This window comes from Lissotriton vulgaris, chromosome 3_2 (assembly GCF_964263255.1).
Source record: "Lissotriton vulgaris chromosome 3_2, aLisVul1.2, whole genome shotgun sequence".
Classification (NCBI taxonomy): Eukaryota; Metazoa; Chordata; class Amphibia; order Caudata; family Salamandridae; genus Lissotriton; species Lissotriton vulgaris.
In genome coordinates, this window is record NC_141690.1 from 181,170,692 (window position 1) to 181,186,695 (window position 16,004).

At 47.2% G+C, this 16,004-nt stretch overlaps 1 protein-coding gene across 2 annotated transcripts in view; it reads right to left on the bottom strand.

The window, feature by feature from the left end:
• HTT (huntingtin) overlaps positions 1–16,004 on the bottom strand; it is a 2,178,328-nt gene that overhangs the window by 1,790,195 nt on the left and 372,129 nt on the right. For both annotated transcript variants that reach the window (XM_086964158.1, XM_086964157.1), the window contains one exon: positions 9,803–9,926. In XM_086964158.1, the coding sequence (XP_086820284.1) occupies positions 9,803–9,926 (124 nt within the window). The remainder of the gene's footprint in view (positions 1–9,802; positions 9,927–16,004) is intronic.

Sequence of the window (16,004 nt, forward strand, 5' to 3'; positions counted from 1 at the left end):
CAACCCACCCTTCTAGTGCTGTTAGACTTCTCCGCCGCTTTCGATACGGTCGACCACCAGACTTTGCTCATGAGAATGGGGGAGGCAGGGATCAGGGGAGTGGCCTTGAAAAGAATGACTAGCTTCCTCTCTAACGGCTCCCAGACCATTGACCTTGGCCCATTCCGGCCAAATCACAAGAACTAACCAGGAGGGTACCCCAGGGATCATGCTTAAGCCCAACTATGTTCAACATCTACATCGCCCCCTTAGCAGCTCTATTAAGGGACTACTGGTTTATCCCAATAACTTATGCGGACAACACCCAACTCACCTTCTCCTTCAATAAAGCATCCCAGACAGCCCATTCCACCTTCTCCTCCGGCATGCTGGCAATCTCACAATGGATGGAAACAATTTCCTCCAGCTGAATACCGAGAAAATAGAGGTCTTGTTCTTCGGAGATGCCCCACTTCTGTGGACATCTTACTGGTGGCCTCCGGAACTGGGAGATGCCCCAACTCCTGCTACCACAGCTAAGAACCTGGGAGTGTACCTCGAACAGACCCTTACCATGAAAAAGCATGTAACACATACTGTGGGCTCTTGCTTCCACGTATTGGGTCTACTGAGAAGAGTTTTCCCCTATCTCCCCAACCCTATAAGAAAGAGTCTGATCCAGACCTTAGTACTAAGTAAGCTGGACTATTGTAAAGCCATATTGATCGCAGCCAACAAGTCCTCATTAAGCCGCCTTCAGATGATAAAAAACACTGCTGCACGCCTAGTCTTAAATGCCCCCCAGAGAACGGCCTCACTCCCTCTCCTTCACCAGTTACATTGGTTGCCCGTACGGCAACCTGTGAAGTTCAAGATCTGTTGCCTAACCCACAAAGCAATATGAGGAAACGGACCTTCCTACTTGGTGGAGAGGCCTAATTACTATACCCCCCAACGGGCTCTGCCATCAAGCTCTAAATCCCTATTGAAGATCCCCAGAAAAAAAAAGGACACGAATAGGAGGCAAGTCCTTTTCTTATCAAGCGCCACTCATATGGAACCAACTCCCTATTGCTTTAAGAGAGTGTCCAGACCATCGGAAATTCAGGAAAGCCTTGAAAACATCTCTTCTAGATTAGCCCACTGTCGTTATCTCTGCTGCATGTCCCGAGCACTGAGATACCCTTCAGAGGGTGATTCAAGCGCTATATAAGACTATAAACTAAACTAAACTCATATTTGCAAACAGTTTTTTAGTACGATTAGATGTATTTTAGATGACAATTATTTTTTCAATGGTAATGTATTTTATATTTTATCCTAGTTATTCGTTAAATTTTTAAGTATAGAAATTGTATCTTTTATGGTTTGTCAAACCGAATTAAAGATTATAAAGATGAAAATACAACCACATTGAAAGCCAAATATTCATTGCCCAAGAAACATTACTTAAGAATTCCAGAGGCATCTGCACTTTCTGCTGAGCTGCTTCTTTGTTGATAGTGAATGTGAATCTGCATTCTTTGCATACCTGTCAATAGTGAACGTGGCTGCATTCTTCCTACACATGTTTTAGCAGCAAGTATGCATACCAGTCAAGTTTGTAGATTTGTTACAACTAGCCTATAGCCACATTAGCAAAGGCCTGCTTCCATGAAAGAAAACTGGACAGATACATTTCTTTGCAGAGGTTCACAAAAATACTTTTGCATACTTGTCCATGAGGATGAATGGTACCTGATGCCACATTCAAGGTGCAGATAGCAAAAGCTACCTACTCTGGCTTGTTGTTCTCAACCCAAACAGAAAATTCAACCTTTTTAATTAATGTTTATTTCAAACAAACTAAACAGTGCTTATATAAGGTCAAATCACAACAGAGTTACTTCTTCCCAAAATTAGGAGGCCGAACCATTTCCTCAATAGTTCAATTAGTAGCCAGAGTTGGGGGTGCCTTTTTTGGGAAGCACATTCTAGAGGCATAGCTGCCAAGGTTTCAGATTGCTATGTGTGACATTTTCATAATTTTTGTGTAATTATGAGGGACATTTCAACGACTATGACTGACACTTTCTCATGACCAAAATCAAGCGATGAAGTTAAGGGAAACATAAATATGAGAAATTACATCAATTTGAGCAACGAGAAACTCTAAGACGTTAACTGGTGCAAAGCACCAGAAAGTTACGCAGCCAGGAAACAAGCATTCTTTGACATTCAAATACGTTGATTCTTTATTATATTTGCTGGGTGATAGCACTAACCATGTGTAATAAAGTGTTTTAATAATAGACTGGTACAGGACACTCTTTCAGGCACTTCTTTAGTTGAAGTTCTCAGGCGACTAGGATTGAAACAGGTTGCGGAATGAGACCTCAGAGTAGAGAAAGTGTGTGGAAACCTGCTAGGGACAGGATGGAAATGTAAATGAGAATATAAACTTGCAGCAAGGTGGGGAGGGAAAGCAGTAAGAGAAAAAGGGTGAAATCTGCTAAACGAAACAGAGGGAAACCTTTATCCGAGTATGGTATTCCTTTCACCCTCTTTTGTTTCTATGTTTTTGCCTTTCTCTTCCCTGTGTACCTCTATTCCTATCCTCCCCGAACTTCGAACCCAGGTGGTAGTCTCATCTGTCCTGCACGGACGTTGTCGAGCCCCTGCTGATCTAACTGGTTAGATGCCTCAATTAATTTATGCCTGCTACTGCTGGGATCTGCAACTTCACGTCCGATCAGTGACTGAGCCGCTCAGCTAAATTGTTCATAGCTTCTCGTGTCTATAAAATATAGTGCTAAGACCGTTGCATCACTGAAGTTTTTTTACTTTTGTCACAAGTGCCCGTGTTTAAGGAACATTATGTATGTCTGTCATTGTGCATTACTGTGCTCACACGCCACTGGCTTCGAGGGGGTTCCTGGCATCGTGTTGAAGTACGAGTTACTTACCTTCGGTAACGATGTATCTGGTCGAGATCATTCTAGCCACAGATTCCTATACGTAGAATTATCCCCAGGCGTGAGACTGGATCCGGAAACTTTTTTGCCACAGCATCCCTGCACACCGGGGCAACATCACCGACTCCGCCCAGGCTTCGTCTGCGTATGCGACGTCAGCGAGGTCACATAAGCCCCACCCTGGTGCGCCCGCGTCAGTTTTCTTCGGCGAACTTTTCCGCACCACAACGCAGAGCCACCAAATAAACTGTGGGAGCATGCGAACAGTGTGCGAAAGAGTATACAAAAAAGAAACCCCATAGAAACAATGCATCACCGCAGTGTACAAGGACAGAGAAGAACAGAGTCTTGAACAGCCACCCTGCCAATACATAGACAGCAACCCCCCACCTCTCCCCCGGAGATAGGGAACCTAGATAGAGGTCACGTCACATGCAGCAGGCAAACAACCATGCCCCGAAACAAGGAAGGGAAGACAGTCCCAACAGACTGGAACAAACAACCTCCAGCCACCCTAGCCGAGAGGGCATTCTACCCCAACCCCCCCAAGAAACAAGGGTAAGGCACGACCAGAGGGCCCCAACTCAGAGGTGGTAGAGGGGCCAGGTCCCTAGTAGCAAGAGTAAGGGAGAGACCTTCCCGAACCTGAGCCACCCAATCAGCGGGGAACATGAGCACCAGAATCCCACAGTCTAGAACCAAAGAAGGTACCCACAGAGGACATGGCCCCCCATCAGGAGTCGAGTACCAAGGACCAGCCCAGGGATCCTCGCAGAACGGGGAGGAAGGGCAGGCCGTGAAGGAATCTGCGGATAGAATCGGCTCTACCAGATACATCGTTACAGAAGGTAAGTAACGCATACATCTGATAGAGACTACTGGCCGCATATGCCTTCACGTTGAATAGATACCCTAGCAATACCCATCGGGAAGGAGGGTCTACGAAGGACCCCACCAGTCTGGACAGGACAGAAGGCCCACAGGGGACCAGCCCTTTAGACCAGGGAGGCAACCTCGTCCCTACCAGGCAAGAGGACCCCCCAAGTCAAACACCGGCAGCCCCAGAAGGGATGTAGGAGGAAGAAGGAAGAGTGGAGGCTCATACACTCACAACAGAGGAACCAAGGGCAAGACCGGAGAGGACGAAGCACCCCACTCCACCCCCAGGGCAACCAAGCTTCCACCCAACGCCAGGACAGGCAGAAGAAGAAGAACCCCAGAGGGCCCAAGGCAAGCAAGAAAGAGGCAAGCCCATCCAGAGGAAAAGCAACAGGCCAGCCAGAACGGCAGCTATAACCACAAGTCACCAGAAGCATGAAGGACTCTGAAGCATCCAAGCTCTCAGCACAAGAGCAGAGAGTAAATGGCCTGACCTACTACAACAAGGGCCGCACACACAACCTCAAGAAGCAATAGCAACATACAGAGACGCCATGGAGAACAGGCACCCGAAGGCAACCAGCACTCCCCAGCAGAGCAGATCTATATAACAGCTACCACTACCCCACATAGGGTACAGTCCCAAAACATGGGAACCCTCTCTGAAAGAACTTCCACAGCAGAGGAAAAAGCAAAAGCGTCACTGGGTAAAAACAACCCAGCGGAATGCTTGACATCAGCCCAAAGAAAAAAACAGAAGGCCTAATCTCAGGGCCATGGTTGTGTAACTACTCCAGCAAAAACACATACACACAGGCAACAAGGGCAGTCCAGCAGCCAACACTGCCAAAGTCCCAACAAGGAGGACACAATGGGCAGGAAATACCATCTATAGCAAGGGCATCCAAAATGCCTAAACCCGCTCAACTCAGTAGTCACTGAGGAGGGGAAGGAGGAGGAGGAGGAGGAGTAGGAGGAGAAGGAGGTCAGAGCCCTGCCAGGAACCTCTGGATGGCAGAATCAGCTGGGGCATGGAACAACAGGCTGCCATCAAACGGTGAATCAATGAGCCGTTCCCGAATATTCTTAGGGAACATGCCGCCCCGAAGCCAAGCATGGCGACGGAGGGGGACTGAGAAAGCCATGGACCAGACCAGCACCTCCAAGATGTCCAGAGCGGAGTGGAGAATAAACGCCGCTAGCTCCCGGCCATCCAAAGCATGATGCCGTAAGTCCACCTGAACAGTCTCCTGGGAAGCCGCAGATCCCAGAGACTCAGCCGAGTCCCACAAACAAGAGGAGGCCCTCCCCAATACTCACAAGGTGTTAAAGGGCAGCAGAGCAGCACTGGTTGAGGCGAACATGTTGCGCCCCCAAGAGTCCAGCCAGCGGGCCTCCCGGGACGAAGGAGTCAACAGTGGCGGCAGGGAGGGGAAGGCGGTCCGCAAATGTGGACTAGCAGCAGAGGGGTGGAGAGAGAGGCACGCCGGGTCACGCGGTGCCGGAAGGTGTCAGTGCAGAAGGTGTTGACGCACTGGATCCCACGAGGCGGGATGCCTCCAAGTTCCCGTCAGGGAAGAAAGGAGAGAACCCTCAAAGGGGAGCAAGTTCTCCCTCCCACCAGAGCCCTGGTGGAGAATCTCCAAGAGATGGTCCACTGGGAAATGAGCAATCGGGTCCCCCATGCGCAGAATGCCCACAGCTGTAGACATTGCATGAGCGAAGGCCGCACTGACCTCCGTAGGGCCCAGCGGATAAGAAAGCAGTTACTCCGTGGGTGACGGCTGCCGACTAAGGCGACCGTCCCAGAAGCCAAGCACGACGGGCAAAGGCCAGACCTGGAAGCCAGAAGGCACTAAAGAATGGGGGACCTGCCGCTCCTCCGACGAGCACCTCGGCCTCAAAAAAGGCGGGGAGCCACCCTTCGACACCGCTGGTGAAAAAGACACCACAAGGCGGCCAGTCTCCGGGAAAGAGGACACCAAAATGCAGCCAGCCTCCGGAGAAGAGGGAGCGTCCAAAGACGAATCCGCTGCACAACCTCTGTGTGAAGCCGTGGAGTCCGCACCCTGAGGTAGGACCCCAGCACCATCCGGCTCCGAAGGAGAGACCGAATAGGGCTCCTCCAAGTCACACCACACTGGGGAACGGAGCCGAAGTGGCCAATGGGCGGCGCCGAAACAGCGTCTACTTGACCTCCACCGAGGCAGCTGCCTGCGTGGAGTGACGAGAGGGACCGGGGGAGTGACCCTAAGTCCTGCGCCAGCCTCCGCCCAGAATGTTGCAGAGGCCGTCCGGCGACCAATGCCTTGGCGCCTGGGACATATCAACCTCCCACTTGCCCTCCGACGAGGCAGCCGCCCGCGGGGAGGAACGAGAAGGGCCCGGAGGGGGAAGAGGAGTCCCCACCTCACCTCAACCCATATCACGACGAGGAGAGGTTAATGACCCCTGTGGAGCTGCCCAAAGCAGACACAGGCGCCTTGGCGGCGTGAGCTCAGCCTTGGACGAGGCCTTCGCCTGCCCAGAGGGCCGAGCTGGGCTCGGGGATGCGACCCTAGCCCCGGCGACCTCCCGTGACACCACAGGGCCTACCGCGTGAGTTTGCGGCAAGGCAGAGGCGCAGTGGCCTAAAGGAGGGACCCCAGAGGGGCCGCACCCCAACAGCACCAAATCCTCCAAGCCTGGATCCGAACCAGTCGGCGCTGGGGCCGGAGCCACCGGCGGCGCCGGGGAGGGCCCCAAGCGAGGCAAGGGATCCGCCGACGCCCCAGGAGGGGAAGGAGGAGGAGACGCCAGCGTGGACTCTTGTTGCCCCCTCACCGGGAAACGGTGGATAGGAGAACGACACGTGGGCCGCATCACCTGCGGAGAGCCCATGCCCCCGGAAGGCTGAACACCAGCCCCCGGGGACAAACTGCAACACTTATCCACCGGGAGCGACGCTCTCGCGACATCGGAGAAGGACGAGGACGACGACCACGGCCGTATCTGAAGCTGTCTGCCAAAGCTGATCGAGGGGTGGAGGTCGACTTGGAGAGACGCGCCGATAGAAGTTTCATGCGGCGCTCCCACTGCGACTTCGGCTTCAACTGGTGACACGCCTCACAATCAGTGGTGCCGTGATCTTCCCCAAAACACTACATACAAATGAGGTGAGGGTCCGTCGCCGACATAAGATGCCCACACGACGTGCAAGTTTTGAAGCCTGACGGCATTCGCACACTGTTCCACCACGAGGAAAGGGCCCAAAACAGGAGCACGCGGAAAAGGAAAAAACTGACGTGGTCGAGCCAGGGTGGGGCTTATGTGACCTTGCTGACGTCACGTACGCGGACAACGCCTGGGTGGAGTCGCGTGATGTTGCCCCGCCCCCGGCGCGCATGGATGCTGTGGCAAAAAGGTTTCCGAATCAAGTATCATGCCTGGGGATAATTGTACGTGAAGGAATCTGCGGCTAGTAGCCTTTATCAGATGTATATGGCAGGCAAAAACTAACCAAGGTGGCAAAGAAAAAGAAGAGGTGTATAATTACGGAGGAGTCAGTCAATATACTATGTACTCGTGGACTCACTCGAGGGATAGCTGCAGGCAGACAGCAAGCACCATGCTGCATGGGCAAGGTAGCCTCACTGAACAGCGGATTGATTGAGCGCTAAGTGCCAAAAAGTAAACCTATCAGTGGGAGATATCTCAGCATGACCGCAAGGTCAGAAACTTTGTTGTGTGGCGCCATGATTGAAACATTGTGGCAACCCTGGCAAGCGCAAGCAAAATCAGGTGAGAGTGCACAATAAACTAAAACCAGGACTCAGGCTCACTGACTCCGGAAGGATGATCAGACAGAGCAGCCCTGCAGATAGATGCTATTTTGGGTTGAAATTATTTTTTGCAGATCAGGACTCATGTGGTTAGTAATCTATACTACTATTATACAGAGAGAAAACAAACCTTTTGGCAAGGTAAACTCGGGAACCACAGCGCCAATCCACACACCCAATACATTGTTGTAATCCTCAGGGTGTGCAGATGGACATAGGCTATAGAAAAAATAAAAAAGGTAAATTTAAAAATATAACTTAAAAAAAAAAAAAAAGTAGTGCCCTGAAAGTAGCGCTGGCCGCAACGATGCGCTGGCCGCGATGTAGCGCTGGCCGCAACGTACCGGATGACGAGAAGGAGCGGCGGTGAAGTGAGGAGCGCGGGGAGGAGCGGCGGCTTAGGTAAGGCTCTGGCACACGGGAAATGTCGGGGCAGGAGGGAGCCGGTGCGGGAGGTTGGCCCTGAGCAAATGCGGCTGAGGTAAGGCTTAGGCTCTGGGGGCAGCATTTCAGGCTTGCGTGCACTCCCGTCCTGCCACGACATTGTCCGGGACACAGACAATGTCGTGGATGGCGGGGGCCGGGGCGGGAGTGCAGGCAAGCCTGAAATGCTGCAACCAGCCCCCTTCTGCCCCGGGCAACGCTGGGGCGGGCTGCTAGTAAGTATTAAAACACTTACTTGTAGAGTTCAGAGACTCTACCCTGGTTGTGACTGCACTGCTGTCACAACCAGGGGAGAGTGAATTGATGCACTCTGCAGCAGTCTTCTTCTCAACCCAGGCTGCTTACTCACTCGTCCCAGCCCCCGCCGTCGCTGGCCAGCCTAGAGTAGTAGTTTTGCGGCCATCATTGAGAGCAGACTTGGGTCTAGACTGTCTCAGATTGAATCTCCCACCGCTTCTGCCTCACTTCCTCTTACTCTGGACATAACGGCACTGCTGGGCACATCCGGATGTTAATCTCGGCCCCCATGGTGTGCCTCAGTGTGACTGACAGCAATAGCATCGACTGCTGAGAGGGCCTTCCCCATAATTGTCAGCATGTAGTGAGTCCGAGTGTATCAATTAAAGCTGCGCCGCCTCAGCCAGAATAATTGCTGCATTGTTGCCAGGCGACACAACCTGCAGATTTGATACATTGTAGCGCTCTCAGCCACTCCAGAGCTGAGAGCAGATGGATTTAACTATTTAGCTCAGCCCAGCAACGCAGCACGTCTCTCGGAGCAGCACAGCCCGGTGCACAGGTGCTGACTGGTGGCCGCCCTGGCAGTTGGCAAAATGAGTGATAATGCATTTCAGTGCAGTGATGCGGAATACCGCACTGAAATGCGTGAGCGTCACACCTGATGCGTGATACTTGGCAGGACTGTAGAGGCCCTCCTCCGATTCCAGCACACCTCTGCCATTGCCTTGCAGACTTATTTGTTGCGTATTGTAGAGAAGATAAACACAAAAAATAGGCCCTTCCCCTCAATTTTAAAGCAGTTTCACTGTTTGCCACAATTTCAGAATGCTAACAAGCAGCATCTCTCTTGAATTCGGCATTCTTCTATTGCCTTTTGGGAGCATCATCTTTGTTGTACACCAATGGGTTGATGCAGCTCTTTTCATTGACTTATTATTGGATTCCTGGCACAAAGTTACATAATCTACTTGTATGTCTCATTAAAAGTCAACCGGGGTCATTAGTGAAGAAAACTCATCAAAATACAGTGCATTTCCATCAGTCTATAAAATGAGATTGTAAACTTAGTTCAAAACCTACTAACTTGTCAAATATCTAAATCAACCATGCCAACTGACACGTTTGCTGTCAGTCTCAGTATAGGAGGGAAAGATTAAAGATGGAGTACCGTAGTTACCTACAAAGCATGGTCTATTGGGCATAGCAACCTGCAGCACCCCAACATTATACTGCTGAGCTCTCATATCAGCAACCAGTTATTGTCTGGAACTCACATTTTGCATTGATGATTATAGTGAATAATGCTAAAACACATTTAACACTACATTAGTACATCATACAACTGAAAACTTCAGGTTGTGGAAAAATACAAGGAATTCATACTCTTTTTATTCTGGTATACGAATGCGGTTTACTGATCTGTTCCAGAAGTGTGATAATGAAAGAAAAAATTGAAGATTTATTTCAAATAACCTGGTGACATACCCACTGGTGCACTTTTGAAAGATTCTGTAGGCTCGTCTTGGGGAATATTTGAGGGCTCTTCTTCTTCATCTTGCAACTGTCCAATCTGCATTCCTGAATACTGACTTTCAACTCCATCAAGCACCTACAGCGTGTAACACAAAGATTGTTTTTTAAGAGCACTCTAAACGTAGTGTCTCCATTAGGTTTTTAGTGACTGCAGTGAAAACAATGACCTATATCATACTAGGTCTTAATAAAATAAATGGTGAGAATTAAAGGTAGGCAAACAACTACATGAGTCAGAACTGGGGTTATTAATTTGGGAGGTGGGTATCCTGATCAGGTCAATAAACACTCTGTGGTTAGCTCAAAACACAGTTCTGAAAGAATCTATGCTCATAGCCTGATAGGTAAAGCACAAACAGCAGGCAATTTCCAGAGAAACACAACACAATAACATTCTCAAATCATTGTAGAAAAGCAAGGAAAGATTTAAAAAGCATCAAAACATCAATATCATCATATTAACTTAAGGCATACCAGAGAAATGATTTCTTAAAAGTTTAGGGTAAAAGGCGCTAAGAAAAAGCAAAGCATCAAAAAATCAACAATCCCTATTTGCAGCTGACTGGGGCCCAGGTGCAATTTCAAACGATGGAGCGGAGTTTATATGTACCAAGTAGGTCACCCCAGTCAACGTTTTAACCTTCTGAGTGAGTCCTTCTTTTAAAGGAAGTCAAAATCTTCTGAAGCGTTTTTTTTGGGCCACAACCTCCAAGAAGGACGAACCTAGATTTCTAAGCTGGATAGGGCACACTTGCAGCCTCGCTCTAGTCCCATGTTTTACCTTCGGACTTAGTCACTTCTATGGAAATCAAAATACACTAGCATGGCAAGCTTGGAAGCTGGGCAGGACTACACAAATCCTAACAGATTCACCACAAGCTCCCACTGAAGCTGTTTTAAGTGTAGCAAAAAAACTCCAAGTGACATGAACTAGATTTTCTTGCATGTTTTAGGCGCAATCCCTTTTGGCACACTTCAGCACCTTGTGCTAGTCCTCCTGAGGTCGAAAAATTACCAAGTCCAACGTTTTCAAAGTTTTGGTAAAGTTCCTCCTGGTCTTCTCTGTATCTCTCTAGCCAGTTCTCCTGCAAGGTCCAGTCTTCGTTGGTAGGCTGGAACCTTTAGGATCAGGAGTCCTTCTGCTTTTAGTGTCACTAAAAAGGGAAAACAAAGACCATCCACTTGACCACATATTGGCTCCCATCAGGGTATATGTATTACAGCACTGGAGGTGTGATAAGTGGCAAGACAGGTTTTAAGCCAGTTCTTGCTTGGGCAGGCTAAAGCACATTTTTAGAAGCTTACTTTTCTGCTTTAGTTATCAAAATCTAAATTTACCATTATTTCAGATTTTTTTTTTAAAGTAGAAAATACATTTGAAGTAATTTTCTAGCTGTTTCGTAAGTAGAGGTAGGGAATTAAGGGACTGTAGTACATAGATTACATTTGTAAAAAGTGGCAACAAACTGTGCACTAACTTTTTTTGAATGTAATCTAATTTTGAAAACTGACCTATGTAGAAATAAGTCAATTTAAAAAAAAAACTGTATCACACGGGGCAGAAGAGCGATCTGCTTAATTAATATTAATTAAACAGGTCGCAATTTGTGACCCCTGTCACAGTCTACAACCACTGGGACGGTGGCTCGCTAGTGACAGCAACCACCATCCATGTCATTGCTGTCCATAATAGAAAACGTCTTAAAAGGAACCCGAGATGTTTTAAAAAGAAAAACATTTTTTTCTTGTTTGACAAATCTCACTGAGAGCAAGCAGCAGTCCACTGGACAACTGCATATTCCTACTGAAGCTGCCACAGCAATTCTCAAATGGGAAAGGCTACAAAAAGCGCATTTTTCTCTGTGTGAATCAACTACGACCCCAACTTGGTAGTCAGTACCAGATCAATGGTATGCAAACAGAACTAAGGGGTTCATTATGATGTCGGGCAGATCGCCACCGCCCGACCGGCGGTGGCGATTCCCCCGACATCTTTCCCTGCCCGCTGCCATATTACAATGGCGGGGGGTACAGCGGTGGACGGAAAGATCATCTGCTGATTTTCCACAGGCAGGCAATCGTTACGATTGCCTGCCGTGCGAACCTGGGCCATAATATGGTGGCAGTGCCTAGCAGGCACCGCCCGCCATATTATGATGTGTGAGAATTTGGGCCTTTCCATGGCGTTCATGCCGCCATGGAGCCATGGAAAGGCATGCAGTCTTTAGCTTTGGGGGCCCGTTGTGGGTTCCCGGGGTGTTGAGGGGTGCACTTGGGGGGTACCCATGGTACCCACTTTCATTGGCATGCACAAGGTGGCAGGCACCGCGCTGTGCCTGTCACGTTGTACATGTCAATGCACAAAATGCTAATTTTACATTGCGGCAGGTGCTGCTTACAGCACCGCCCGCTGCAGTGTAAAAGGCGCAGGATGCGACCGCCAGGGTGGCAGTCACATCCTAATTGGCTCCGCGGGACCGGCGCACCTCTGGCGGTTGGTACCATTATCCGTTACAGTGGCGGGCGGACTTCGCAATGGGGCCCTAAGGTCTCAAGCAGTTGAACACATCATTGACTCATAATTTAGAAGTAACACCACTGACACAGTTCTTCCAAAATACAACATTGTATCAGTCTTCAAACCTATTTTGCAATTCAGAAATAGTTTTCTGAATCCGGAATGGGGTTAGTACATCACAAAAAGCGCTTTTGCTGTTGTAAACACTGTACATCAGACCCCAAGATTTTAATCTACCTAAGCTTTCTTAGAAAAACATCTAGCAAGGACTACACACTGGAACATATTTTGGCTTTTATTTCACCGTGAGAGCACACAAACAAGGATTTATTTGAGAGTTTCCTCTCCCTTAGACATCCAATGCCTTAACCACTGCTGGCACATCATCAAGGGCTGGATGTCCGGTCCATGCCTGAACCTTAATCCTTTCAAGACAAAATTCCTGCTATTTGTTAGGACCAACAAACATGAAACAATACAAACCTGGCTCAAAGACCTGAACCTTGATGGCTCTGAACCCCACGCAATGAATGACAAGTCACTTTGATTCACCCAGGACACCATTCTCACCCTCACAGAACACATTGCAAAAAGAAACCAAAGACGGCCTGGTACCAGCTCTCTCCTGTAAAGAAAGTTAAAGCGTTTCTTCCAGAAAGTGACTTCAGAACTGCTGTACAAGTCAATGTCCTCTAGCATCTGGATCGTGGAATCATCCTGCTCAATGGCTCACCAGACTCCACACTTAAGTACATAACATCCAGGGCCTGGGGAAATATTATCAGTCCCATCCTGATGGACCTCCACTGGCTCTACTTGCCAGCCTTTCATAAAGCTGTCGCAACCAGTACCCCAGCTTATCTATACAGACAAGCTCACCAACTCTGGTATCAGCACAGAAGCAGCCAGAATACCATCAGACTGAAGGCTAAAAGTAATAAAGAAAACAAGGCAACAGGCCTTTCCATCTTGGCAGCAAGAATCTGGAACAACATCACCATATCCATCAGGACAGCCCCCACATGCTGCTCTAATTTCGGAAATAGTTGAAGACTCACCTATTTAGAGAACACAGTATTACAATGCATTAACATTCCACAAACCAGCTACCACTCCCATCATTCTTGGTGGTATGCTCTTTTTTGACCCTGCAAAGCTCTCCATTGCCTTTTGGCTGGGTTTTCACAATAGAAATACCACATGCATGCATACTTACATGAATTGTGCCCTATTTTTATATGTTAGAATCACGTCATGTGGGCTTGCAAAAGAGGACTTATGAATATATAAAAATAGGTTTTTTCTATACGTCAAAGGCACCTCAGAGCTGTAGCAGTCGGTTTCATTTCTTGAGAGAAAGCAAATCTCAAATGTTAACAAATCTGAGACAACTGAGCAAAGCTCAGGAAGACTCCCTTCCACACGATGTGCAGTGAGAAATCTGAAGTATGGTGGCTCTGCAGAGGAAGAGAGCTTCAAGGCGTTGACTCTGACTAGATACAGTTTTGGTCTATCAAAACATTGTGATTTGGTTAACTATGTCAATTGCTTTCTCTACGTCTGTTAATGTACTTACATGGAACTGCTTGTTTTAAATACAGTGGGACTCCCACCCTGACCACGGGGAAGATACAAGCATGTGAATCTATGAAAGATTCAATATTGTAGAATATAGTTTTGTCATATATATTGGTGGTGTCAACACACACTGCAGCTCACATATGACATTTAGCATTCCATGCCATAGGTGCACTTTAGGTACCATTGACAATGGACTTATAGAGACTTATTTAAAACTATTAAAATTATTTTTTCCTTGGGCTGCTTTTTGGTAAATTATATCTTACCTTGCAATTGAGTTTGCATTTTCAGCAGGTCGATCAGGAGTCTTCTTTACCCAAGCCTGGGAGGAGCTGTTTTTAATTAGGCTGCCATCTTAGGGTGGACACCAGACTGCTTTGTGTCCCTGCCACAGTCCAGTTTGCATGCCAGAGTAGCAATAATAGCCAGGAGGTGGTGCTTCTGTAGAGTGGACACGCGTACTGGGCATGTCAAAGGCAAGCCCATCTGTGACCGCACACCGGACTGGGCCTAGAGCCAGTAATACTACTCGTTTTCATTTAGAAGGTAAGAGCGTTGGATTCTGGCCAATACACTATTCTCCCCCTCCTTCCAGTTGCATAACCCATTCTGACCTTCATACACTGTTCCAGGAGTTTTCTGAACTTCCGGTTTAACCAAATATTGCACCGAGTGTAGTATGTCACTTGATAGAGGCATCACCATAATCACAAACGGGTCAAAGATTCAGACTTCTAATCTGATTTTTTTTTTCCATCACAGAGATATGGTAACAAAAATGACTTCAGTCCAGAAACAGCCCTTACCACTTTCTCTGGATATTGTATTAAACATTTGGATAGACCATAGGAGGACGAGTAGCTTGTATTTTTAAAAATAGCCTAGAAGTTTCTTAATAGTAGATTGCACAAGTAAAAGGAGCAGAAATGTTAACACTGACTTTTAAAACATCTACCAAATGCTCTTTAAAAAAAAAATATTTTTGGGCAGATCCCCGGGACATACAAAAGAGTTTATCGGCTCTCTTTTTGAGGACATAGTGGCATGTCGTCTGAACTCAAATTGCTTAATCTTAAAGATTGTAATAATCATTTACAGAACTTTACGAATAAGGATGCCATAAAACTTTACGATTTTTGTTACACACTGGAATTACCTAATCAAAGAACCCACTCACAAGGCAGACATACATTAAATACTATCATGTGTTCCTTATCACTTCTATCCTTTCAATCTAGAGCTCAAGTTACAAGGGCAGACGACTATTAGATCTACTTTAAAGTACATAGGGCCAGATGTACAAAATACTTTGAGACGTAAACAGCCCAATTCTGCAAAATCGGGCCGTCTGCAAGCAGAAAAATGCTTTTTCAGATATACAAAATGTGATTTAGTAACTGGTTACTAAATCACAATTTACATTTGCAATTCAGTCTTTGGAAGGAGCTTGTTTTGAACGGACCTTTGAAATACCGGATCAGTAAGGTATGTATTACTATTTTGCAAAACAATAATACTTTACCACCATTTTAAAAGTAGTGGTAAACCATTTGCAAATGAGAAGGGTTCTCTTGAGGCCCCTTCCCCTTTGGGAACGTTGAAAAAATATTTTCTTAAAGCAAGCAGTGATGCCAGAGACCATTGCCTACTCTTAAAAAAAGTGAATTTTAAAGTTACATTTTTTTTAAACACATTCTGTTTTCATTTAAGAAAAAACGGGTACCATTTTTAAAAAGAATGCTTTATTTAAAAGCAATCACAGACATGGTAATCTGCTGAATGTAGCCGGCCACCACCCGTGTGCTTGCTGTGGTTCCTAATGTGTCGCAAATTGCGTCCTACTTCATTAATATTCAAGAGGTAGGTCGATTTGCAACCTACAGGAAATCGCAATTTGGGAATAAAACATTTCATACATTAGTAATCTAGCCCATAGTTCTCAGGATTTCTTCGAAAACATCAACATTTAAAATGACACTGTTGGTAGATATTGGAAACAATTAGTTTTTGGGCAAATGGAATATGCATTAATTTCGGACAGATCCACTCTTACAG